Here is a 25499-nt window from a genome sequence, read left to right as displayed (position 1 = left end):
CATTCAGCATACTTGTATTTTGAAACCACGTCTCTAGAGGAGGGCGAGAAACTTGAAAATGTTGCCTCATTTATTCTCACAGTGCTGAGCTCTAGAGCAAGACTTCGTAAAAGGTGGGATGAAATGAGGTTTACAGCTCTTCAAAAAGTTCTTCTTTTAAAAAGCTAAGCTTGATTGAACTGCTCAGTGCTGCACAAAGAGAAGGCAAAAGGGCTATTTTAATTTTCAATAATTTTCTATATATTGTATTATGCTAAAGGCAAATAATGCAGAGATTCTTAGTGTTGTCTTGGATGTTTTAAAAAGAACCTTAATTTTATCACCATTGCACCATACTCATCAAGATGGGTCTTACAAGTAAACTTAAAAATGTGAATAAACATGCTAATTAATTTTAGGTACAATATTCAAAACTGCTTCTCTTTTGTGGACATGAGCTCCATGAATTTGTATGATACTATTATTCAGAATGGATTTTTTTACATATTACAGTGTGCCTGTAACTGGCTGATGGATATGAATACATTCGGTTATGATTTACATAATAAGCTATCAGTAAGCCTGTTTTGATAGTAGTTCCATTCTGACAGAATGGAACAACCTTCATGCTGTAAGGGATCAGTTTTCTATATGCATTCCACTAATATTGGTGGGCTTAAGAATATTGTGACAATTCCTGTGAATGAGAAATTCAATGTCTGCATTGTTGACTTGGTTTTTTTAAAATAGCATTAAAAAGATGCAAGCACAATAAATGTAATACAAGACTACTGTTATTCAATTTAGCAAATAAGCAAGTAATCTCCCTCACCCAATCTACACATCTAATTTCAGCAATTCAGAATCAAAGGCATATACACTATTTTTGCCAAATAAGATGGGAATAATATCAAATTTGACCCCATCAAAAAAGACATCTATCACTGCCAGTGGTTCCCAAACTGGTGGGTCATAACCCACCAATCTGGGAAGTAGTTTTGTCTACTCCCTTAAGGAGCAGGGTGGAGGGAATGGCAGTGACACAATCCCCAGGATTGTGTTGCTGCCGGGAATGGGGGTTTCCACTTATCTAGCTAGCACCAACTTCCAGGGGATGTGGGGAGCTCTGTGGTCACCTCCACCGAGCTCCCCAAGCCTCTGGTAAACTGAAAACCACAATCGGAAACCATTTCTGGTTTCCTATTGTGAAACTGGAAGTAGTTTTGATCATGATTTTCAGTTTACCAGAAGCTTGGGGAGCCCTGCAGAGGTGTCCACAGGGCTCCCCACACCCCTGGAGGCCAGCACTTATCTGTGATAAGTAGAAACCCTTCCCCAGGCCTCCCCAGGCCTTATAAGGCATTAAAAACATCACTTCCAGTTTTGATGAAAAACCACAAGTTACTTTTTTTTGCTTTAAACCATCATTCTGAGGACTGCAGAGGACACAGGCAGACAGGCGCAGTCTCTCTAGGGCTCAGAACACCCTCTGGAGGCAAGGGGAATAGCGTTCCCTTTGACTTCTGAAGGTGAGTGTGGGGTGCAGGGGGGTCCTTCCACATCTGCGGATAAGTGAATTCACGGATACGAGATCCAGATACGGGGGCCCCCTGTACATATATTTCTGTAGGAATTTATGCTACCCAACACAGGTGTATATGAATTTTCTCCCGCCCAATGCAGCCAACGCTATTTGCACATGATCTTGGAGAGCCAGATGAGTAGAAGACTAATCAATAATATTTGTTATTGCTTCAGAGTCTAAAAGCAGCAAGGTGCAGGTATGTCCCCCATATCCATGGGGGTGCTGTTCCCCTCCCCCCCGGATATGGAAACTGCTGATGCAAGGGAACCCTATATAAATAGCAGCCCCCACACTCATGACCTTCATTTTCATTTAATAGCGCTTGAAGCATGGGTGTTCCTTGCTTAACAAAGCAGCATTCTTGTTTCACTGAAGAATGTGATATGCAGCCTGAATACTCCAGGGAGGAGACTGACAGAATATTAACTCGAAGCACAACAGTTCCTGCTTCTTGTTACCATTAAATTCTCCCTCTAGCAGCAGGCTGGTTGCCTGCATATCACAGTTCTTCAGTGAAGTAGACTGTTACCTTGTTAAGCAAGAAACACCCATGCCTCAAGCGCTTCTAAACAAAAGCCAAAGTATTCTAATGTCCCCCCCATCCGTGAATGACTGAATCCACAGATACCGGATCCACATACATGGGAAGATACCTGAATTTTACAAACATAAAATTAAGAATGGAAAGATCCTACCTACAAGCTGTATAGTCTAAAAAAAAAGAAAAAGTCTTATCTGCCTCTTTCTTACAAGCTGTGCATTTTTAATAAGCCTTTGCTAGAAAAAAAAATGGGGCTTTAGCTCTTGATAGTCACGTGCTTAGTGCGATATAGACAGCATTAACCCATTTCTGTTTTAATATATATGTAACAGAGATTACTATTTTGTATGCTTATAGTGCGAGATGCAAAAAACCTAATTCCTATGGATCCAAATGGACTTTCGGATCCTTATGTGAAGCTGAAACTTATACCAGATCCAAAGAATGAAAGTAAACAAAAAACAAAAACCATCCGCTCCACTCTTAATCCACATTGGAATGAAACGTTTACCTTGTAAGTTGAATTTTTTTCTACTCCCCCCTCCCTGATAACATTCATTGCATTATGTTTTTATAAATATATCACAGTGGCAACTGCGCTCCTTTTCTTCTTTGTAGTAAATTAAAACCTATGGACAAAGATAGGAGATTATCTGTGGAAGTCTGGGATTGGGATCGAACAACACGGAACGATTTCATGGGCTCTCTTTCTTTTGGGGTGTCGGAACTCATGAAAATGCCAGCATCCGGATGGTGAGAGGCTCCTTGATAAACTAGCAGACTGTATTGATACATCATCAATATTATGAGCAGTAACCCTATTTAACAATATTCACATGTTTCTTAAATATATCAGCTGCATATTTGGAGAATGTGTTATTTTGAAAATAAGCTTATTGTGTAGGAAATAGGGCAAAAATCACAATGAAGCAAACATTAGACTTTTGTTAGTCTCTCCCCCCCACCCATACTGGGACTATGAGTGTTGTCTCCAAATCAGAAAGGCATGCATGTCTTTCATTTCAACAAGATCTGGAGCATAGAGAGAGAGGCACAAGTCAATCAGTACTTTTCTCACTGAGACTGCAATCCTATCCAGATTTATCTGGGAGTAAACCCCACTGATTATAATGGGATGTACTTCTGAGTAGAAATGCATAGGATTGTGTTCTGAGTTTCTGAAATGGCAAAACCTGTCTGTTGCATTAGGCACACACTGGCATTGCATTCTTGTGTACATTCCTTATCTCTGTCTAAGGCTGCAAAGATAAGCACGCTTTTTAGGGTAAAAGTCCCACTGAACTCAGGAGCATCTACTTCTGGGTAAGGACTTATTGAATTGTGTTGTATTACATTTATTTTCAAATAATTGTATCCTGTCCTTTATTCTCGATTGAAAAGCCCAACACAGCATACAATCACTCAATAATAAATTGAATAACTAGCAGCACTCAATAAGTAAATCAAACAACAAAACAAGCAGCAGTGCCACTTTAAATAACTCCAAGATCTAAATCCAAGAAACAAAGCAACACCAATATGGAACTTAAGGCTTATTGGAATGGAAATGTTTTCCAAATGTCCAAGCAACACCAACAAAGAGGGGGTTTTCAGATCTCCTGAGGCAGGGAGTTCCACAGGTTAGGGAGAACAATAGAAAATTGCCAGGGCCTTGACAGGTTCAGATGGAGAGAGAGATGGTCCATATATCCCGGTCCCAAGCTGTTCAGGAATTCATTGCTAGTAACCAGCACTTTGAATTGTGCCCAGAAATGTATGGGCAGCCAGTGGAGATGGTACAATAGGGCTTTGAAATGGTTGTGACCAAATGAAGCCAGTTAACAACCTGGTGGCTATTGTCTGCACCAACACTTTTGGAACAAACTTCATAGGCACGTGTTGAGCACATTACTGTAATCCATTATCAGTGTTGCTAGAATAACTGTAGTCAGAGCAGATTTACCACAGCCATCTGGCTGTCCAGGGGCAGGTTCAGGAGCACACCCAAGTTGCATACATGTTCCTTGAATTGGGGATGCTTCCATATCCAGAACATGCTGACATTCCATCAGGTCTTTTTCGTCTGAATTTGACTTTAACTTGTTAGCCATCACCAAGCTATCACTAATCCCAGGCATTGGTTCAGAAAATTCCCATCACAGTATTATTTCAGCTTTGCATCTGAGACATTGATTGCTTGATCCCTTCACATGCTGGAATATTAAGAAACAGGCAACCAAACCAGGAATTTTTTAAACATACATAAATATTTTCCCTGTATTCTACAGGTACAAATTACTTAATCAAGAAGAAGGCGAATATTACAGTGTCCCAATTCCAGAAGCTGATGAGGGTGGAAACACAGAACTGAGACAGAAGTTTGAGGTGAGAATGTATTGACAAACTGTGGAAAGAGCAAAATGTGTAGCCTACCCATGTGCTGTGCACTGTATCAGCGACAGCATATTGGAGGGTTTTGCTGTCACTGGTTTTACCATACGGCTCTTCCGTGACACTGTGGTTCTTCATTGCTTCTGGTTTTTGTTGTGATGTTAGGGGTATGAAGTGACTTTGTCTGTGGAAAATAAGACTGAGCTCTCAAACAATGACATGAGAAAAGCTCATTTCATAAGGTTTGTCCATCAAAGTTGCCCTGGCCTGTATGTCCTGCTGTTGAGGGTTTCTACTCCTCTTGGAATGATTTTTTTTTATAAACCCATTGCCACAATATCCATACAAAAGAGACCTCTATCTACCTCTTCAAACTACAGTTTGACCTTGCCAGCACTCGGTTACTATCGTTTTTCTGCATTTCTCTTACCACAGGCCGGCTGTCATGTTTTCTGGATCTCTCTCTCTCTCTCTCTCTCTCTCTCTCTCTCTCTGATCTGTTGCATCCCTACCTACTTTGCTTTGTTGAAACTTCACTTCTCTTGGCAATAAACTTCAGGAGTAGCACTGATTTTGTTTTCTGTTAGCACTTTTTCATTGGAAACCATCCATCTTTTTCTTCTAAGTGAAAGAAACAGGAGAGAGAAGGGACTGGGAGAAAGATCTGGCAGAGTGATGAGAGAGGGGAAGAAAATTGCAGAGACAGAAGAATGATGCTTGTTGAAGGGAGGAAGTGGAAGGGAAAATGGGAAGGGAAAAGGGGAGCATGTGCTAGATGGAAGAATAAGAGAATGGTACAAGGAGAAATGGTGAAGTGGATGAGGGGTAGAGGCAGAAGGAAGTAAGGTACTGAGGTGGGGTTGAAAAAGTTGACAGGAGATGCATTTTGCAAACACTTTTTGAGGAGAGTCGTAATGGTGCGTTCTTCCAGATAACACTGAAAAATGTTGGTCGACAGGTGGATTCTGCTCTCTCCACCATAGGCACTGTGGGAGCTTTATTCCAGCCCTGCTTTCACAGTATCTTCAGATTTCCCACTAATGCAGTTTTAGCACATCTTTGCTTTTATTCATTGTCACATACATGTGTCAAAATGTTTTATTCTTCAGCTGCAAGCTTCTTTTCCCCACTGTAGAAAATGTATACTTTTTGTACAGTGTAAGGTGATGAAAGTGTGCATGAGCTTTCCCAGCGCTTACAGTAATTTATGCTTTAAATGTTTTGGATACTGACTGACACACTGGTGCTAAAAGCTTAGACATGCATTTTTAAAAAATTTAAATTGCAATAGAAATGCAATTTTTTTTCTTGCATCATCTTAGTGTAAAGTGTAACTGTTGTGGGGAAGACATGACCTGAAGTCATTTAAATCTGTGGTTAGTTTGTAGCTTGACAAAGTGAAAAGAAATTGGAAGTGCATAGACACTGAGCAATCTTCTCAAATTTACAAAGTCTTGACTCCCTTCTTTTATGCAAGTGATCAAATATGTAATAGTGATTTGTTACCTCTGGTGATGAGTGGAATTTATGGTCCAGAGAGAGATTTGTAAATGATCCAACAGTCAGCAAACATATGTTGCTGAAACACCTTGGGGTTCCTTCTGCCTATAGCTTGGTGGTTAACTTTGTTGATTGCGTAAACAAGCTTTGTCAGCAATCTTGTTAGAAATGTACTGTAACCTACTGTATTTACAAAAGTAAGCAAGTGCTCTTTTATTGTAGAAAATGGGTCACTTAAATATATTTTGTTAAAAACCATTTGGTAACGACAAGCCATGTATTTTGTCCTTCTGGGTGCTTGACAGCTCCCTCTGTGTTTGCTATATGATAGGCAGCAGAAGATCTGAAGATCTTTATCAAGAGAGATAAGATCTTTCCATGGCGCAGGTACCAGAGATTTTGAAAGCCCGACCTGGGGGACTTTCTTATCGGAAACCTAATCATCAGGGACAGTATTGGGGCAGGTGCAGTGTCTGCAATCAAGCTGCTGGCTCCGTGCTAAGATACCATATGGAAGAAAAAGTATGAAGCGTAACGTTTAAGTTGGAAATTTAAGATAAGTATGTGTTAATATTGTCCCCGGCTTTGATTGACTGATTTGGCTAAAATCAATGGTCAATGGATACAATGGATACAATGAAGTCAATGGATACAATGAAGGCATTAATGAGAAACTTTTTAAGGATGTTGAAAGTGCTCTTTATCTTTGTAGTGGAATAAATCGGTGGTGGATTATAATTATGAATATAATTTGGTGTGTGGACTAAAATCCAGAATTACTTGTGGACATAATTTTTGTTAGACTCGAAAGAGTTTTGTCTCCTTGAGACTGTTTCTTTCGTTTTGTTTTTCTCCATTAATCACACTGTCTGTAAGAAAAATTCGAAAAATGCGTGACTGAAAAAACATGTGGTGGAAGTAAGGAGAATAATACGCTGTGGACATCTTGTGGATTAGAGAGAAATTGCAAGATGGAGTCTGTTCCAGATATTTGGACTCAAGTGATCCTCAAAAATTTGGAAAAATTTCTCACAATGAGAAGACAGCAGTTGAGTTGGTCCTTGCAGATTCAAGCCAGTTTAAAGACTCTCTCTCAACAGATAGATGTGTGCAAGGAGCAATTGGAAGATGTGAAGAAAACAGAAGATAAACAGAAGGAGAAAGCGGAAAAGATGATGGTGAGCGATGAAATCATCATCAGAAGAGTGGATACAGAAATTAGAAGAGTGGAAAATCAACAGGATCTAGAGGGGACGCTGATGGAGATTGAAATAGAGAAGATGGACAGAGTAACATGGGTGCACAAAATACAAAATTTGTTGGAACAAGAAGAAGAAAACATATCCCAGTTAATTGGAAGAATGAACATACCTTATACAAGAAAGTGTGGGCTTATTGGATTCTGTTATGGAGATAAATTATTAAAGATATTACAGGAGAAAAAATGGAAAGAAGGAAAAAGAAACCTGAGGGTTAAAGAAAATTGGAGGGTTTTATTTAGTTAATAACTGGTTTAAATTTACTTAAAAAATAAATATATATGAAATTGATATATATGAATTAGAAAAAATAGCTGGAAATGTTAGCATGTGGATGAATTGTTTTATAGGTGGTTATTATGTTAAAGAAAAAAATGTAATCAGATTGGAGAATTAGATTGGAGAATGGTAAAGAACATATTATAAAAGATTGTTGGTTTTATTAGCATGTGGATGAATTGTTTTATAGGTGGTTATGTTAAAGAAAAAAAATGTAATTGGATTGGAGAATGGTAATAACATATAAGAGATTGTTGGTTTTATTATAATTTGGAAATTAGATTATTATTATTTGATATTAATGAGTAATTGAACTAGTTGAGATGATAAAAAGTGAATATTTAGAAAAGATATTATAGGGAATTAGGAAAAATCTATTATATTTGATATAAGAAATATATAAATGAGTAGAAGAGTTAGAAGAAGATGGAAGAATTGTTTTATATGTTATACTTTGGTAATTAGATTATTTTGTTTTAATATTAATGAGTAATTGAAGTAAGTTTATGTTTGATAGAAAGTGAAAATTTAGAAAATATAGTGCAGGGCATTAGGGAAAATTTAGTATATATTATATAAATAAATGGATAAACTAATAAAAGGCAGTAGATGAATAGTAGATTAGGTGATATAGTATGATTAATGAGTAATGGTATATGGTATTTAGCATTCCTAAATGTATGTTATTTGTTTGTGTGTCTGTGTGTGTTAATTAAAAAGAAAGAAAAAAATCAAAGCCCTATGTCAGTGTTTAGCCTGATGGATTGCAAGTCCTCCAGGCCAGTATTAGCATATTTATATTTCTGGAAGTGTTTTTTTGTGCACTTTAAAGATATTCTGAACATTTTCTCCAATATGCTAGTAATATACTTGAAATATGAAATGACTTTTATAATAGAGCATGGCTTTTCAACCTTTTTTTCCTTACACAAGTAAGGAAACTTTTCAGAGAATCACCCTTGTAGTGATTTTATCAGTAGAGGTTTATTTTATATGTTGTGCAAAGAACACAAGTCTGTATCTCTGTATCTCTTCTTGGGTATCTGGGCCACCATTTCATTTCATTTCATAAACATTTATTGGCATTTAAAACAGTTGAATACATAAGGTAGCTTGCCTTCATTTACACGTCCCAAATAATAGTTCACGAGCGACTACGTTTTTTGATAACCGCCACCAGGAAGTCCGCTACCAAGTTTGTAATTACTTCGGAGCTATCCTCAAGGAGGAAGCCCACACGGCCTTCAAAGGGGCCAATAAAGTTAGATAATATTGGCTCTAATAGGCGTTCACGAAGATAATTATGGGTGGAGCAGTGACACAAAATATGGGCGACAATATCGAGTTCCAGGTGGCAAAATTCGCAAATTCTACACTCATGTGGGATATTTTGAAACCTTCCAGAGAGGACTGAAGAAGGGAAAATATTAAATCTTGCAAGCATAAAGGCTAGAGATTCCAAAGAAAGGCCCATATTTTGAAGTTTAACCTCAAAAAGTCTAAGCCAGGTGGAAATGTAAGGGTCCTTTAAAAGGTCAGTAAGCAAGGAATCAGGGTGGATGTTAAGATGAAGACGTAGCCAGAATTTGAAGGCCAAGGACCATGTCATAGTCAAGGGAAGATGGATACCCAACTCAAGGATCATCGTCGATAACCTAATCATATTAGGTACACCCAAAATACATCTTAGGAAGGAGGCCATCATCTGATCAAGCTCCCAATCAACAGCTTCAATCCAGATCAGGGCCCCATATAATAACTGACTCATAATCTTGGCCTGGAGGATCTGCAGTGCTGCAGGAACGTATTGATTACCACTATTATAGTGGAAGCGGGCAACTGCATTAAGATGGAGTACAGCTGATGCTTTTGCCAATTTCCTATGTAGGAGCCAGTTAAGTTGGTGATGAAAAGTGATCCCCAAATATCTGAATGATCTTACTTGTTTAAAGGAGTTATTGCCAATGTTCCAGGGAACAGGTTTCCAAGAGAGAAGACCAATATTTTAGTCCTCACTGTATTAATTAACAGGTCATTGGATTTACAGTAGGAATGGAACACTATTAATAGCTGTCGCAGCCCAGTTCTAGAAATGGAGAGCAGAACAGCATCATCCGCATAAAGCAGAATAGGTAAGGGAACATAATTCAGGGTAGGGGCAAATTTTTCACAATGAAGTCAGATGGGGGCGCAGATCTGCCAGAAAAAGATTAAATAATAACGGGGCTAAAATACAGCCCTGGCGCACCCCCTTAGTTACTGGTATCTTATCTGAAAGAGAACCACTTCGATTAGTTCGGACCTGGCAGTAATTAGAAGAATGAAGTTTATGAATTAAGAAAAGTAAACAAGGATCAATCCCCCAAGAAGCTAATTTGTTCCACAAAAGTTCCCTGTTAACTGAATCAAAAGTGCCCCATAAATCAATAAAAGCCACATAAAGTTTGCCCTTGGAATAGATTGAATATTTCTCAGCTTAAAAGGATAACAGTCAACAGTCAACAAAACCTTTATTTGGCATAAACATTTGATAGGTGAGAACGCTGTACAGAAATCATAGAGAGTATAAACCTAAATAGTACAAATATATGTATCAGTGCACACCTGGATAATAAAAGCGCATGATCTAAAGTGGACGAACCCGGGCGGAAGCTGATTTGTTCTCTACCAGGAAGGTGCTTTTCCTGGGCCCAATCTGTTAGTTTTAACAGATGTCTAGCATAAAGTTTCCCAATCGAAGAGAGTAAACTAATCGGCCTGTAATTTCCCGGAATAGGAGGGTCACCTTTTTTAAATATAGGGACTAAGATCGAAGATAACCAGGAGTCAGGTAGAATCCCAAATTTGTCAATCAGCGTAAAGAGATTGGCCAAAGGCTCCACCCACCAACTGGGGTTATTTATTAAAAATTCGCACAAAATACCATCCGGCCCTGGGGCTTTCCCGATCTTCAGAGTACTTATTAGTTCTACAACTTCCTCCTTGGGAACCGGTAACCAAGGTGGAAGATCAAGAGGCAGATGTACAGCAATGGGGGCCAAATCGGCAGCAGTAAATATTTTTGAAAAGTGTGCCATCCACTCAGTGGGGGAGTGGATCACTTTGAAAGGGAATCAAATTAGAGCGGGAAACCAGGTGCCAAAAAGTCTTACTATTCTTGGAAAAAATAGCTTCAAGCAACATATGCCATCTGGACAAGGCAAAGTTATGCTTTTTCTCCTCCAGGAATTGTTGGCAGTTCTTTCTAGATGAGAAATAGAGGGCCGAAAGTTCAGGAGATGGATGGAGCCGGAATAGAAGGAACAATTGTTGCACCCTATATTTCATAGTCCAGCATTCTGCTTCAAACCAGGAGGGTGGACCTCCATTACTTTTCGAGGCTTGATTAGAATTGAGCATCTCAAATGGAGCTTGAGAGATCGCACCATAAGTCAAGACAACAGTTTCTGGAGAATTTGTCAATTGAATAGTTTGTCTTAAATGTTCAATTTCTGGCAATCTGGACCATTGTTCAAAGGCCAATGCAGTTCTAGGCGACCATTAGGGCACAAGAATGAATTTTGGGGAGGGTCCCTGTGTACTACCATAGAAGAAGGACATAGTATTGACAGCAAAACAGGGAGGTGATCACTGTCAGCATGGGACCCAATCCCAAAATCTGAAATCCTAGAGATTAAATCGTTGGAGACTAGAATATAATTGATCACACTCGCCCCCTTAGGAGAGAAAAAAGTAAAGTCACCCATTGTATCACTCCCAAAGGATCCATTCAAAACATACAAGCTGTAGCTGGTGCACAGGTCTACCATTTGGGATGCATTATCATTGATTACCGAGTCTTTGGACTTCCTGTCACAATGAAACCAAGGGGGAACCATCTCTTCCATATCCTATTTCATATATTTGCAAGAGCAAGTTTACTGGCTCCTAGTCTAGAATTAAGATCTCCAGCAATAAGAAGGGAGATTGAGGGGTGTAATACCAGTACATGCTCAACAATATTCTTCACTTCAGCCCAATGTTCCAAGGCAAGCATACCAAGGGGAGGAATATACACGTTCAGCATAAGGATATGAAACTCACAGTTTTTTTGAATAAAAAAGCTTGAATATAAAAGGACTTAATAAAAAGGGGTCACAGCAGAACAGAAAGAACAGAACAGAAAGAAGATCTAACCAGGCAGCACAGGCCTGATTGATAGCGACCCATTGTTTTAGTTTTAAAAGCAGCAAGATGGTAGGAGACAAAGCCAGAAATGCTAAGTTCTTTCGGAGTCCAGGTTTCCTGCAATAAAATAATATCAAACCTAGACAGAAAGTTAATAAAATCAATGTCAGACTTTTTCTTTTCCCAACCCACTATATTCCGTGATATCAATTTTAGGTCAAACTGAGAAGTCAGGGGTGTAGAGGTAGGAACAGATAGTCAGTGAAGAGTATCAAGTTCACAGAAGTACTCCTGTCCGTGGTATTAAGTTCAGGGGCTGCCAAGATGGGAGGTTTAGCAGGGTCTTGAATTCCTATACGAGGAGCTGAAGAACCCTTCAGGAGATCAACCTGTGGATTCTCCATAGAGTTAAAAAAACAAAGCACAAGGGGGGCAGATTGAGTCTGAGCATCAATCAAGGTAAAAACGCCCCCCCTGGGTATGCCTGTCCACAACGCAGGTAGGAAATAAAGCGGCACAAGGATTACAAGAAGCGTGAGTGAGAACAGAGAAGCTTCCAATAGATAAGTGAGAGACACCACAGAGTTCTACATCAAGGAAAGGCCTAGCTGATTCCTTAAGATCGTGCCTTTTCATCTTTGAAGGGGAGGGAATACCAGATAGGGAGCAAGCAAAAGAATCCAGTTGCTCAGCAGGAGTTCCATGGAGGGATGAAGGATCCAGACTTAACTTGATGGTAGCTTTGGGGGGGGGGTCATCCCTAATTATACCCAATTCCTTCATCTCACTCTAATGATCAACATAAGAGAGTTGTTTAGTAGCAGACTCTGTACAATCCATAATTTCCTTCAACTCAGAATCCAGAGTTGTTAGTGGGTCTTCAGGGGGGCTCGAGAGGCCACAAGAGTTGGTGAAAGTAGGATTGGGTTGAACAGTTGAAGATACGTCTCTGGAAACAAAGGTGGTCGTAAATTCTGCAGGAAGTTTGCATCCTTTATAGGGAGATGAAGCTGTCACTGTAGTGAAAGTGGACTTTAATTCCAAAAGGCAATTTTCCAGGGAGGTCAACACATCTTGCTCGTCAGAAGGTCGAGGAAAGGGGCGTGAAGTGGTCATTTCCCCCTTGTAAAAGTCATGACCTGGAAATAATGACCTAGATCGAAAGCCTAGATCAGGGGTGCTCACACTTTTTTGGCTTGAGAGCTACTTTGAAACCCAGCAAGGCCCGGAGATCTACCAGGGGCGAAGGAAGCGCCTGACAGACACCCCCTTTAATGTATGGAGCCCCTGCTGGAGTCTAGTCAGTTTCGTCAGTTTTGTTGCTGCATGCTTGAAGAGCAGCTAAAGTGTCAGTTTCAGTGTCAGTTTAGCTAAATATGTCAGTTTCGTCTAGTCACTAGACAAAACTGACATATTAACAGTTTGGAGAGACAGGGCTCCGCGATCTACTCATTTTGCCTCGTGATCTACCGGTAGATCGCGATCCACCTATTGAGCACCCCTGGCCTAGATCCTCTTCAAGAGGAGGGGGAGAGGGGAGAGCCGAAGCTACTTTCTTGGGTCCATTGGATCGCCTTACAAACAAGGGCCTTATAGTTGTTTCCTGGAAGACCCTTCTCATTGAGATATTAAAGTACTGCAATAATTGCCTCTGTTCAATGAGCAGTTTAGGAATACGGCTGGAATAGAACTTTAGCAATTCTCTGGTTGCAGAAGGGGAAAAAAAGGGAGATAGACAACTGTTTTTAAATCAGTTGCCGATGATTCAAGGTCCAGCAGCTTAGAAAGGGATTCATGTATCTTGAATTTTTTGGACCACCTACCCCTATTAATAGGGGACTAGCCAATTTCTAAAGCCATCTGGTTAGGTGCCAGACAGTAGGAGCTTTTCGAAGGTTCTGAATTAGGAAGGCATTCCTGTTGTATTGGTGGCAGCCCGGATAATACCTCATCTGGGCTTGAGCTTCTGTGGGGGCTCTTATCTAAATGCTTAAGAATAAAATTCAATTGTCTACAAACATAGAGAATAGTGTCACCGACAGCTATACAAAACATAGCTGAAGTAGACAGTGAATGTTCATTTCCAGATTTCTCTGCTGGTCTATCAGTAACAGACGTGGAGGAAGAACACACATCTTCCAGGGAGGTGAACCAGATCAAGGTGGGGAGAGATTGTTTCGGCTCTGCTGGGTTGGGTGGAATGTGAAGGGGGAAAGTTCTGTCTGAAGGTTCAGAGTTAATCATCTCCCCCCCCATCCCTGCCCAGGCAGGGCAGTCTCCCAGGCGAACTTGTTTAGTAGGAATTGGGAGGAAATTACCAGGTTCAGAGGAGTGTCTTGATCTTCTCCTTTTTCCCATCGCCAGAAACACTGAGAGTCCTCCTTGATCCTTCATTGGAAAAGATAAGCTAAATAAACTAATTTGCACCTCCGGTTCTTAAGAACTGATAGCTGAAAACCTTCCCAGTCAGAGGAAGAAGAAAGGGAGTTACTCTTGAAGGGAAAACTATGTAAATAAAAGATTAAAACCGGAGCGTTCTATAATGCTGCTGCCCTGGTGGCCATCTTGGACTCCTCCCCATCCATGAGTCAAGGTGAGGTTGTGAGGACAGCAACAATGATAGTGAGGCAGCAGAATTTTCACTATGCTTCTGGCACCATTTCTGCATGGGCTGGGCCTGCAGTGTCAGGTAAAGCAATGTCATGCAGTTCCCTTGGTATCAAATCCAAGCACCACCTCCTGTACTGTGAAGAATCACCAATAGTGCACACACCATTGAATGAATGAAAAGCAAGGTGCAAGAGATTGCAATAATAGAAAACTGTCTTCTCAATCAGGCTGTTGGTTCCTCTGTACAGTATTGTCTACCCTGACAGGTTAGGAAGTAACTTATCCAAGTGTTTTGTAAAGCAATCACAATTCTTATACTTCTGTACACTTTGGGGCGATTAAACAAACTAAAGCTGCCATGCTTATAAGGTACTTTCCTGCACGTAAGCCCCACTGAACACAACGGGACCTTCTTGTAAATGTAGATCTTGCAGGAAAAAAAATCTTTCAAAAATATTGTTTTGCTTTCCAAACTTTTTTAAAAATTACAATTTTTATTGATTTTTCAAATAACATAGTTACACAAAGCAAAAACAAAATATAATGAAATGAACAAGAACAAAGTATCCTAGAATTTTTATGAGGACAGATACGGTAAATCGATCTAGCTGCCATTAAAGTATCTCAGCTAAGGAATCTATCCAAAATGACCTCTGAACTGACTCATTTCATTCTAAATAAAAGAATTGCTTTCCTTTTGATTTTCAGAGAAAGTAGACTATGCTTGAACACTAAGAGTAAATGATTACAGTAACGGAAATGTCAATACAGTTGGCTTGCATCTTACAAGGGTTCTGTTCTGACATCAGTGCAAATGGGGAAAATAGTGTACTACAGATGAAATTACCTTAAATCTGCACTATAGATGAAATTACCTTAAATCTGCAAAATACATACTGTCTTTTTAAGAGCTAAAATTACACTGTGAGGGACCTGTGGGAATTGAGATGACTGAAGTAACAGCAGCTTCATTCTCCCATCTCGCACTCACTTTGGAGCATATACTTCATAAGCAGAATGGCCGCTGGAATTGTCTACACTGTTTAAATTGTTCTTTTCTCTCTCTTTTTGATTGTTTGCTGAGCGTTTATACTTGAATTCGCACAGGTGAAGTGCACCTAAGATGTGGACCGACTGTATGTTTCCGAAAGTTTGGACGCTTAAAAAAAATACCACTAGTACTTGTGTAATATTAAAATATGTTTATTTTGTTTTCTAAAGACCTACAACTTTGTGCCTGGAAAGACCCATCTGCAGAACACATTAATCCTAGAGTTACATAATTAAGTGCTCCGTAAAATTGTATGTCTTACATTTTTTTGAATTTTAAGAACTTAATGTATAAATCCTCTGTACTAATATATAATAGGTATTAAACTGTAATGTATCTCCCTATTGTATTATTAGGTTCAGACTTCCCTAAGACTTATTCATGTTTTATAGGTTAATTAGGGTGAGTAATGAAAATGATACTGTTGTGTTTAGGCTGTTGGCACTGTCGAAGAGCACTTGGTTCTGCAGTTTGTGTTCCCATTTTATGTTTCAATCTTGCTGATTTTTACAGCCAGAGGGAGTAGAGGTAATTGCTTGAATCCCTAGAATTTAGGAGCTGCTCCGTACTCCCTCTGATCATATAATCAGCATGTTCATTCATTTGGTGCTGGTTGCCTGTTGCAGGGAGGGCTCTTACAAGTGCATAGCTTTTTGTTGAGTTTGGGGATCCTGTGTCCAACTGGGCAAGGGGTTTATGCCCTTACAGTAGTCTCTGCTGAAGAACAGGACAAGTGGACACAAGGTTTCTACTGCAATGGTTAGCCACACCGACACGCACCCAGTGCTCTTGCTGTCTCACTTGGAACCTCCTGATGTGGTTGTCAGTATGCTGCTCCCTTGTCACTGCCCACCATATACCATGGCAGCAGAGAACAGGGACTCATGGTCACTGAAGAGCATAACCCTCTTGGAGTCCAGGAATCACAGAGTGAGGGTGCTGCAGACCCTGAGATCAGAGAGGCCCCCTCCCCTTCAGAACCCCACCCTGAGGCCTGCTGAGATAAGAACCAGATAGGGTGGAAGAAGGCATTCCTGTCACCTAACAAAACAGACAACAAATATGAACTATATTTTCATTGTTCATATGAAAACATATGAACGTGTTTTCATTGAACTATGCCAGTAATACACAAGTGGGGTCGTTCACTATCTCCTTCCAGCAAGTCTCTTGCCCCACTGCAAGTTATCCAGCAGACAGCAAAGTAATAACTGCCTATGAGGTCTGATTGCACCAGTGGGCTCTCTGTCTGCCATGGAGTTTGCAAAGCCATGGGGACCTGACTGGAAAAATAAGCCAATAAACTAATTGAGCAGCATTGGGCTCATGTTGGTCACTGCAGGCATGCAGGCTATAGACATCTCTTGGAGTTTGCTGTACTGCAGTTCTCTGCTGTTTTTTCTTTTCTGTCTGTTTCTTAATGGGGTTTCTTCTACCTATGCCAGCTCTGCTTGGGGGACATGTCTGTTGTCTGAAGGGGGTTAAGCTATGGTGTACATTGACTCCTCCTTGCCCCTCCCACATTGTGACCCAATCTCTTCCCTGTTTTGGCCTCTCTCCTAGCAGAATTTGCACTGCTGTCCGAGTTATGTCCGAGCTATGTCAGAGCAGCATTTTTTCCAATGTTGTGCCATTCCATGGCACATGGACTTCTGCACTGGCAGGGCTATTGTTTTACTGGCATAAACAGAGATATACTGGCACACCAAGTATATAGGGTTAGGCTGTTACTTTCATTGCCACCATTCTGTGGTGTTGTAATTGTTCTTTTGCAGCATTTTATTCATGCTTTTCCCCCTGAAGATTTGAAAGTCATTCTTAACATGGAATCCTCTTATACACATTGCTCTTAGCAGACAGATATATTTTTACAGGCCAATAATTGCCTGTGATCAGTAATTCTAACGTCATCAAGATGCTGTGCATTGAAATTAATGGACGTTTATTCAGATAGGATGCTTTGCTTCCTTTTGCTAATGGTGTACTTTTAGCTAAAGGGCAGTGTCTTGCATTGTGTGCTTTCTAGTGGTGATGATGTTACAAATGTGAATTCATTGTTCATGGCTTTTTTACCCCTGCTTTGAGTAATTTTATCAACCTCTTTGTGTTCACTATGCTGCTTCTTGTATTGTATTTCTTGTATTGCATTTGTTTCTTTTTTTACACTCTGTACTAATTATTATGGCTTTATTTTGCTGTTCTTTAACTAACAAAGCAGTTTTCCCTCCCTTTTTACTGTCTCTTTCAGGGCTGCCATATAAATAGGCACTTCTTAAAGGTAGTTTTCTCCTTTGTAATCTGTTTTGCATTCACATTCCAAACATTTTCTTCTGGCGTTCTTTTCACTTTTTGAAATTCAGATTCCAGTCCATTTTTTTCTTACCTTTGTACGGATGCGCTGTGTGTCATCTCGTAGTGGTTGCAGGTGTTTTGCTATATGCCGGGAGTATAATGATATTATTGTACGTATCTTAATAACATTCCATAATATATCAGTTGTTTGCACAGCTCATCTACAAGGTCTTGAGATCCATCAAGTGTAGTTGTTGTTTTTTGTTAATATACAGTGAAAATTGAAATAATGCATCTCTGATTAGATATACACTGCTGGTTTACTTTTATTTCTGGTGGTACATGCAATGCATTCCACAGAATTATGTATAATCACACATTCACAAACCTACATACCGTAAGCATGCATATCTTTCTGTGTAATAAATTGGGTAGTTACTGTGACAATAAGTTTAACCCATAAATATTACACAGATTTGACAGTGCCTGGATTATTAATTCACCTTATGTTTACCATTATAATTGCATAAATGCTCCAATTTCCTGGATTCTTTTCAAAGGAATGTGTTGGAGCTTTCTATTTGCATGTTATGTTTCTTTAATGAAGAAGTAATTTTGTTTTCTGGTTTGTGTTCTTGCTGCTGTTGGGTATAAATGTAGTAGAATATTTGTTTAAGGTTTCTGCTGAAAAAAATTTCTAATTCATTGTTTTAGCTCAATGCACTATCATAAAGATACATGTGTTTTTAAGGCTCATTGATGTTGCTACTAGAAATAGTGGATAAATTGTACGTACTAAGATGGTGGCAGAAACTTTTGGTAATGAAGGATGTGACACTTATGATATCGTTAAACAACTTTCAAATTTTAAGATTACATATTCATATAATATTGAATTGTTTTATACAAGTGACATTCATTCTTAAATAAAAAGCAGTAAAACAACTCTTTCATTGGCATATGATTCAGAAGTCATCATTTTTACAATAGGATTATTTCTTGTTTCCTGTTGCAAATTTAAAGCATAGCCTACTTATAAATAGTGGAACATCATTCTTAAAGGCATCAGAGATTTCTGAACTTGAGGTTATCAATAAACTGATTGTTAGAATCTATAATACCAGCATTTTCAGCCTTCCAGAGGCTTCAGAACACCCTCCTGAGGTGACAGGAGCCCAGTACAGGTTGGACCCACACTACGGAACCCATGGATGATCAAAACTGCAGGTTCTGAATCCACAGGTAATGTGGACCACCTGTATATATATTGTTGTCTTCTCTTCCAAATGCAAAGAAATGGTCCAAAAGACATTAAAAAGTAAAACTTAACCTTCACCAGGTAGTGGCTGACCCAAAGACAGAGAAGTTTCTCCTTCCTGCCCTTCATTTTTTGGCACGCTGCCTTAGCAAACTTCCAGGTCCCAGACACCCTAGCAGTACTATTTTTCTTGGATACCTGATGTCCACGCTAAGGATTTCAGATATCCTAGGAAAGCTGAGTTTCTCATCCATGGTGCCCAGTGCCTAGAATGAGTGTGTGGGAATTTTTACAATCCAAGCTGGAAAAGAACCACCACGGGAATTGTGCCCAGTTCTTAATGCAGGCATGTATTGTAAGCATGCCAAAGTCATATTCCTAACTAGGTAATTAAGAGGCTTGGTGATGTTGCTTGTTGGTAATTGTTATAATTTTGTGAATTTTTCATAGATTGTAACTGAAGTCATCAAGATTTCTTGAACATGAGGGGATGCAGATTTTTTAAAAAAATGTTTTTGTAGACCAGGGCTGGGCAAAACCCAACCCGAGGGCTAGATCCGGCGTTCAGCTGAATCTATCTCTCCTGTGACTGGCATTCCTTGTTCCAAGGTGCCACGTCTCTGTGTCCCCCGATCGGGACAACATGGTGCTCTGGCCAGTTTTGTCTATGGTGCAATGCCCCAGCAGGGATTGCGTCTGGATTTCCAGGCAGACATGACTGCCCCGAGTGTCATGTCATCCCAATCGGGGTACATTGAGAGACTTGGTGCTCCAGAACTCAAAGTGCCGGCCGCATCAGGAAATGAATTCCTGGTGCTCAGTGGTCAGCACTTTGAGCACCGCTGTAGTAGACTAAAGAGTTTTTAATCCTTCAGTAGAGGATGGTAGTTGAGTGATGCAGCACGCTAGCTGCAAATTGCCATGATTTGAAAACCCGTTATTCAAACCTCATAGTTGCCACAGTCTTCATGCCCCTGATGAAACAGTACTGGCACAATTCTGTGCATGTTCACTCAGAAGTAAATCTCTTGTATTCAGTGGAGTTTACTCCTAGGAAAGTGTGCATAGTTTGCTGCCTGAATGAACCATGTGAATCTGTGTGTTGCTCAGGCTAATTTGGACAAGGGTATTTAATAAAGTCCTGGGGAAAGGAATTCTCTAACACTAATGAGTAAGAAGAGATTGCTACTGTTGGCTGCTCTCTGACTTCTGGCTCTTCAGTGCACTTAGAATGAACACACATTTCATTTGCTGTTTTAAACCAATCAGCTGTGAGGTTGTCATCTATTCATATCACATGAAGAGACTGGAATTAAAAATAGCAGAAACAGACCACATGAGTATTGTTAATTAAGAGGATTTTGAGTTGCTTTAAAAAGATAGTTTTAAAAGAGAGTTGTGATAAGAAGCATGTATTCTTATTTTATTTCTCTGGCACTCTTTTTGTTAAACAAATGTTCTTTAACACATGAGCATCTCTCCATGATATTTAGCTTAACTATCTGAACTGTTTTCACTCCTATCTCATTCTTTGCAAGAGAAAATAAAGATGAAAGTAGTACCAATGGATTGCAAGTTTTTAAAAATTGCTACAGTCCAACATCCCTGCTGATCAAAACAAGTTGATTAAACTAAAAAAAAGTATTATTGGTGAGGCTTGAAGCTTTGGAGGTACAGAGATCTAAATTCTTCTGGTGTTTGATATAGCCATGCTGATGGAGCATGTGCTGCATCTGGAGGGGGAATCAGACAGCCAGCAGGAGAAAAGTAAAAATGTTGTTTACTTGCTTCCCAGTAGGCTGCCTGATTGCCTATAGATTTCCTCCATTTTACTGATATAAATTCAAGAGAAAAGGAATGGGTGATCTGGGGGAGGATAGGGTCTTAGTGCAAGAGCTGGAATCCCTCCCTACCTCATTCCAAAGCTTCCCTTACCGTCTTACCCATGACACACCTCTACTGCCAATTTATCAGCATTGGCAGAGGCTTTAGGAGCTGCCACAACATGTATGACACCACTGCCTTTGTGCGGCAGTAGCCCAGAAATGCACAACAGCTGGATGGCTTAGGAAAGCAAAACGGAGACACAGTAGTCACAGCCACTCCCATAGATGCTCAGAGCATGTTTTCCTTCTGGGAAGTCTAGAAGCCTTCTCCTCAGTGGACATGTCATGCAGAGGGTACTGGAACTTTTTAGTAAAAGAGGCTCTGCTGGTGCTTAATGGCTGTGCTGGTCTCTGCCTCCTCCCTTCCCCAAAATAAGATTTTGCAGGTCCTTGGGGCAGCAGAATGGGGAGGCGTTGGCAGGGATAGCTCAATGTCAGGGCTGGCTGCCAGTAGGGCTGTGTTTCATCTTGATCCTGCCTTGTGAGCACTCGAGGAGGGGTGTTCACTTTCCTGAGGACCTTGGTCCACAGATTTGACTATTACTGTAGCTTAGGCATATAAGTATTTTGTATTTTGCATAGTTGTAAGAGAGGAAAATTAATTATAAAATAAAATTTAAATAAAAAATCATATTTTGGAAGATGATACTTTGCATTGCATTACCTGGAAAACAAGAATTGTCTCTAAATTTGCAAACCACAGGAGGGCAGTAGTGGATTATAAAACAAAGCAAATACACAGCAGTTCCTTACAGAGCTCTCTAAGAATTAGAAGCACAATAAAGCAGAAAGGAAACTACCTGCAGAATATTTCTTAACTGCTGACAACATGAGAATCAACCACACCATTAACAAATACATATATTCTGCTTGTGTATATGTGTGCTATAGCAGTATCTTGGCATCCTGTCTTACTTGCTCTTCACTCTGTTGTCTTGTAGAAGCAGCAGTGATATAGCCAATAAAATACCCTAAATCTATTTGTAGTTATGGGATACAATCCAGGCAAAGGGAGGTTCCTTTAAGTTCCACTGATGTTTCTAGCTCAGGCTTATATCTCTCCTCCAGTGAGCCTCTGGTACTTGGTTGGAATTGGGCTACGTACTTTTAAAATAAAACATGCAAATGACAGACTCCAGCTTAATGAAGAAACTTATAGTAAACACTTGATGAACCATCATCCCAGTAGATTGTTGTGACACTTCCAATGGAAATGGCTTGTTTGTGTTAATTACACAAGTCTGCCAAAATACAGACAGAAAATTAATAATGTTTGATTTTCCTACATTGTTGTTCACCTGCCAAGTCAGCTATTGCAACTTGATACACTAAATCAGGGGTGCCCGGATCCCAGCCCTGGGGCCACTTGCGGCCCTCGAGGACTCCCAATCTGGCCCTCAGGGAGCCCCCAGTCTCCAATGAGCCTCTGGCCCTCCAGAGACTTGCTGGAGCCTGCGTTGGCCTGATGCAGCTGCTCTCAGCATGACGGCCAACTGTTCAACCTCTCACGTGAGCTGTGGGATGAGGGCTTCCTCCACTGCTTGCTGTTTCACATCTGTGATGCAGCAGTGGCAGCAAAGGAAAGGCTGGCCTTGCTTTGTGCAAGGCCCTTTATAGGCCTTGAGCTATTGCAAGACTTTCATTCAGTCATATAAGTTCCATCTCTAATATATTCATTTATGTAAATTTATTCAAATTAAAAATGTAAATTAATTCTTTTTTCCCCGGCCCCTGGCACAGTGTCAGAGAGGTGATGTGTCCCTCCTGCCAAAAAGTTTGGACACCCCTGCGCTAAATGATTGGAATGTGGCAAAATAGGGCTGCCCATGATGAATAATATTGCTGAAGCTTTTGTGCCAGCCTGCGGGGCTCAGAAATTAGAGTTTTGGGGGCTTGTAATGCTCATCTTGAATGTGCATTATAAGCAAATAAGCAAAGACAAGCAGTATGAGCACCAGGCCCCCTTACTCCATCCAGTCCACTAACCTTCCCTAGTGCCTACCCTATTACTCTGCACCAACTTGTCCATGAATCCCAAAGATGCCAGCCTACTATATTCTTTTACAGCTGCTTAATGGGATCTGCACATGACAATAGGGTTTTAAAACAGCTTGGCTTTGTTCCTGCATCTGTTCCTTAAAACAGGCATTTAATGCCATTCCTTTCTCCAAGTTCTTTTTAAGCAATTCAAATGGAACACTGACTCTGGCTTCGGTTTTCCCCTCATTCTGCAGAGGAAGATGAGGCAACCTATGGACACATGGAACCTAAGTTTTATGTGAGCCAGATATATGAAACTGGCAACCCAGTAATTGTACTCGACACTTTTATAGTGCTTTTAGAGTGCTTTTAGAGTGCTTTTGAAACATTTTAGAAATGTTTCATAAATACTCTGTTGTGGTCATCCTAGCAACATCCCCCTTAAGGGGGTTGGCCCCATGTTTTAGATGAGAAGGTGTCTGAAGCCCAAGAACAAGTGGCATACCTATGGCTACCTAGTGACTTCACTGAAAAGGTGAGATTCAAACCAGAGGCTTCCAGATTTGTAACTCATTTTTTTAACCACTAGAGTACAGCACCGCTCAATACCTTAACCCAGCAGTTCTCAGAGTCCTTACCACCACGACCCACCTCATCTTCCGCGCTGGGTTGTAACCCAATGCTCACTGCTGTGCCAAAAAGCATTACTGGGAGCCGCTAGAGGCTGCTTCTGGGTCACGCCAGGCTTGTGACCTACTCCATTTGACTCTGGAGGCTCCAGAATGCATTGTAGAAACAAACCATAAGTCACTTCCAGTCACTTCCGTGAGGCATTCTGTGAGGCCACACAGGCCAATGGAATGTGTCACAGACCTGGCACAACCTGGAAGTAGCCTCCAGTAGTTCCCAGTAAGGCTTTGCAGTGTGACAGTGAGCATTGGGTTGCGTGCCACTGCATATTCGGTCACAACCCACAATTTAAGAAATGCTGCCTTAAGTATTTACATGGTTAAGTGGTTACTTGGTGCATCTTGACTTACAATTTCCATTCTTTTAAAAATGTAAATGAATGTATCAAATTCTTCTCTTGAGTAGAAGGGTTTTTTATCCTAAAATATGGAATTTTGTGTATGTATTATGGTTTTTAGCCCCCTTTAATTTTAAATTAATAGCATAATAAAATCTCTGGCTTCTCTTCTTCCCTATGCAGTTCAAGTGTGAGAATGTGCATTGCTTTGTGTTGCACTGCTTATGTTCTATTTATATCTGAAATGTCTTCCCCATTTGTAATGAGCTGCAGATATGCAGGTCAATAAGCAAAATTTGTTATAGAGATTTCGAAGGTAAGAAACAAAACTGTTTCATTATCTGGTCACTAGATGTCACTGAAGTGAAAAACACTAAAATGAATATATGAAAAACATAAATTTATATGTCCAATGTGTTAGATTTAAAAACAAACACACACACACACATCTTATAGTTGCTACATATTGAGAGAAAATAAGCCAGAAAGCTCCTAGGAGATCTTTTTAAGCATCTGTTGCCATGACAACTGAGGAATTCTGTGGCTTCTCAGTCTTAGCAGTTTCCTTAGGATTTGCAGTTGAAGTAACTCACAGCTAAAGGTGTTTGAAAATGATGTTATTTACCTTACTCAGAAGTAAGTCCACTGTGTTAAGTAAGATTTAGGCTTTAATCCTGTCTTACTCACTGGAAACAAGAACCTCTACTCATAGAACAATTCTGACATTACACCAAACCACGGTTTGGCAATTGGGAGCATTCCTCTAGCCAGGGGTGCCCAAACCCCGGCCCGGGGGCCACTTGCGGCCCTCCGGGACTCCCAAACCGGCCCACAGGGAGCCCCCAGTCTCCAATGAGCCTCTGGCCCTCCAGAGACTTGCTGGAGCCCGCGCTGGCCCGATGCAACTGCTCTCAGCGTGAGGGCAACTGTTCAGCCTCTTACGTGAGCTGTGGGATGAGGGCTCCCTCCACTGCTTGCTGTTTCATGTTTGTGTTGCAGCAGTGACAGTGAAGGAAAGGCCCTTTTATAGGCCTTGAGCTATTGCAAGACCTTCATTCATTCCTATAAGTTCCATCTCTAATATATTCATTTACGTAAATTTATTTAAATTTGAAATGTAAATTAATTCTTTTTTTCCGGCCCCCAACACAGTGTCAGAGGGATGATATGGCCCTCCTGCCGAAAACTTTGGACACCCCTGCTCTAGACCTACACACACTCTACTCAAGGCTTCTTTTCACCATTTCCTGGTTTCCTCTAACCACAGCGCTTTTATGGGACAAACCAAGGAAGATTAGTACAAGAAGGCAAGGTGGTTGGGCTTCTGATTTATACTACTCAATGATGATTTTTGTGTGTTTCTAGTATTATTATATTCTACTGTAAAAGCAAAAAATATATCAAGTATGCTTTGCCTGTGGTTACAGGGCAAAAGAAAGGTCCAAGATAAGGTGCGTCCAAATGGAAGAAAGTAAGACCATGTGCATGTCTTGTTCTTTCCTCTTGATAGTGCAGATTACTTCTTTAAAAAATGTTTCCAGTTTGTCAACTGGATTGTGTGCAATTTGGATTTGATTATACTAAGAGATATTAGCGCTTGTGGTGACCAGTGCAATAGATTTTAACAGTGAAGCATAACCAAGACAAAGATAAATGAAGTTGTCCCACAGGCATTTTATTAATCTGCTTGAGCT

General features: G+C 40.3%; 1 protein-coding gene across 4 annotated transcripts in view; it reads left to right on the top strand.

The window, feature by feature from the left end:
• Positions 1-25499, top strand: part of PRKCA (protein kinase C alpha) — a 255284-nt gene that overhangs the window by 184829 nt on the left and 44956 nt on the right. For 3 of the 4 annotated variants that reach the window (XM_066613249.1, XM_066613251.1, XM_066613252.1), the window contains 4 exons: positions 2463-2619; positions 2724-2858; positions 4394-4490; positions 25233-25256. In XM_066613249.1, the coding sequence (XP_066469346.1) occupies positions 2463-2619; positions 2724-2858; positions 4394-4490; positions 25233-25256 (413 nt within the window). The remainder of the gene's footprint in view (positions 1-2462; positions 2620-2723; positions 2859-4393; positions 4491-25232; positions 25257-25499) is intronic. The other variant, XM_066613250.1, reaches the window with a different exon arrangement.

Source organism: Tiliqua scincoides, chromosome 2 (genome assembly GCF_035046505.1).
Source record: "Tiliqua scincoides isolate rTilSci1 chromosome 2, rTilSci1.hap2, whole genome shotgun sequence".
Taxonomy (NCBI): domain Eukaryota; kingdom Metazoa; phylum Chordata; class Lepidosauria; order Squamata; family Scincidae; genus Tiliqua; species Tiliqua scincoides.
The sequence above is the reverse complement of the archived record's forward strand: the minus strand, read 5'-3'. Positions and strand labels throughout refer to the sequence as shown.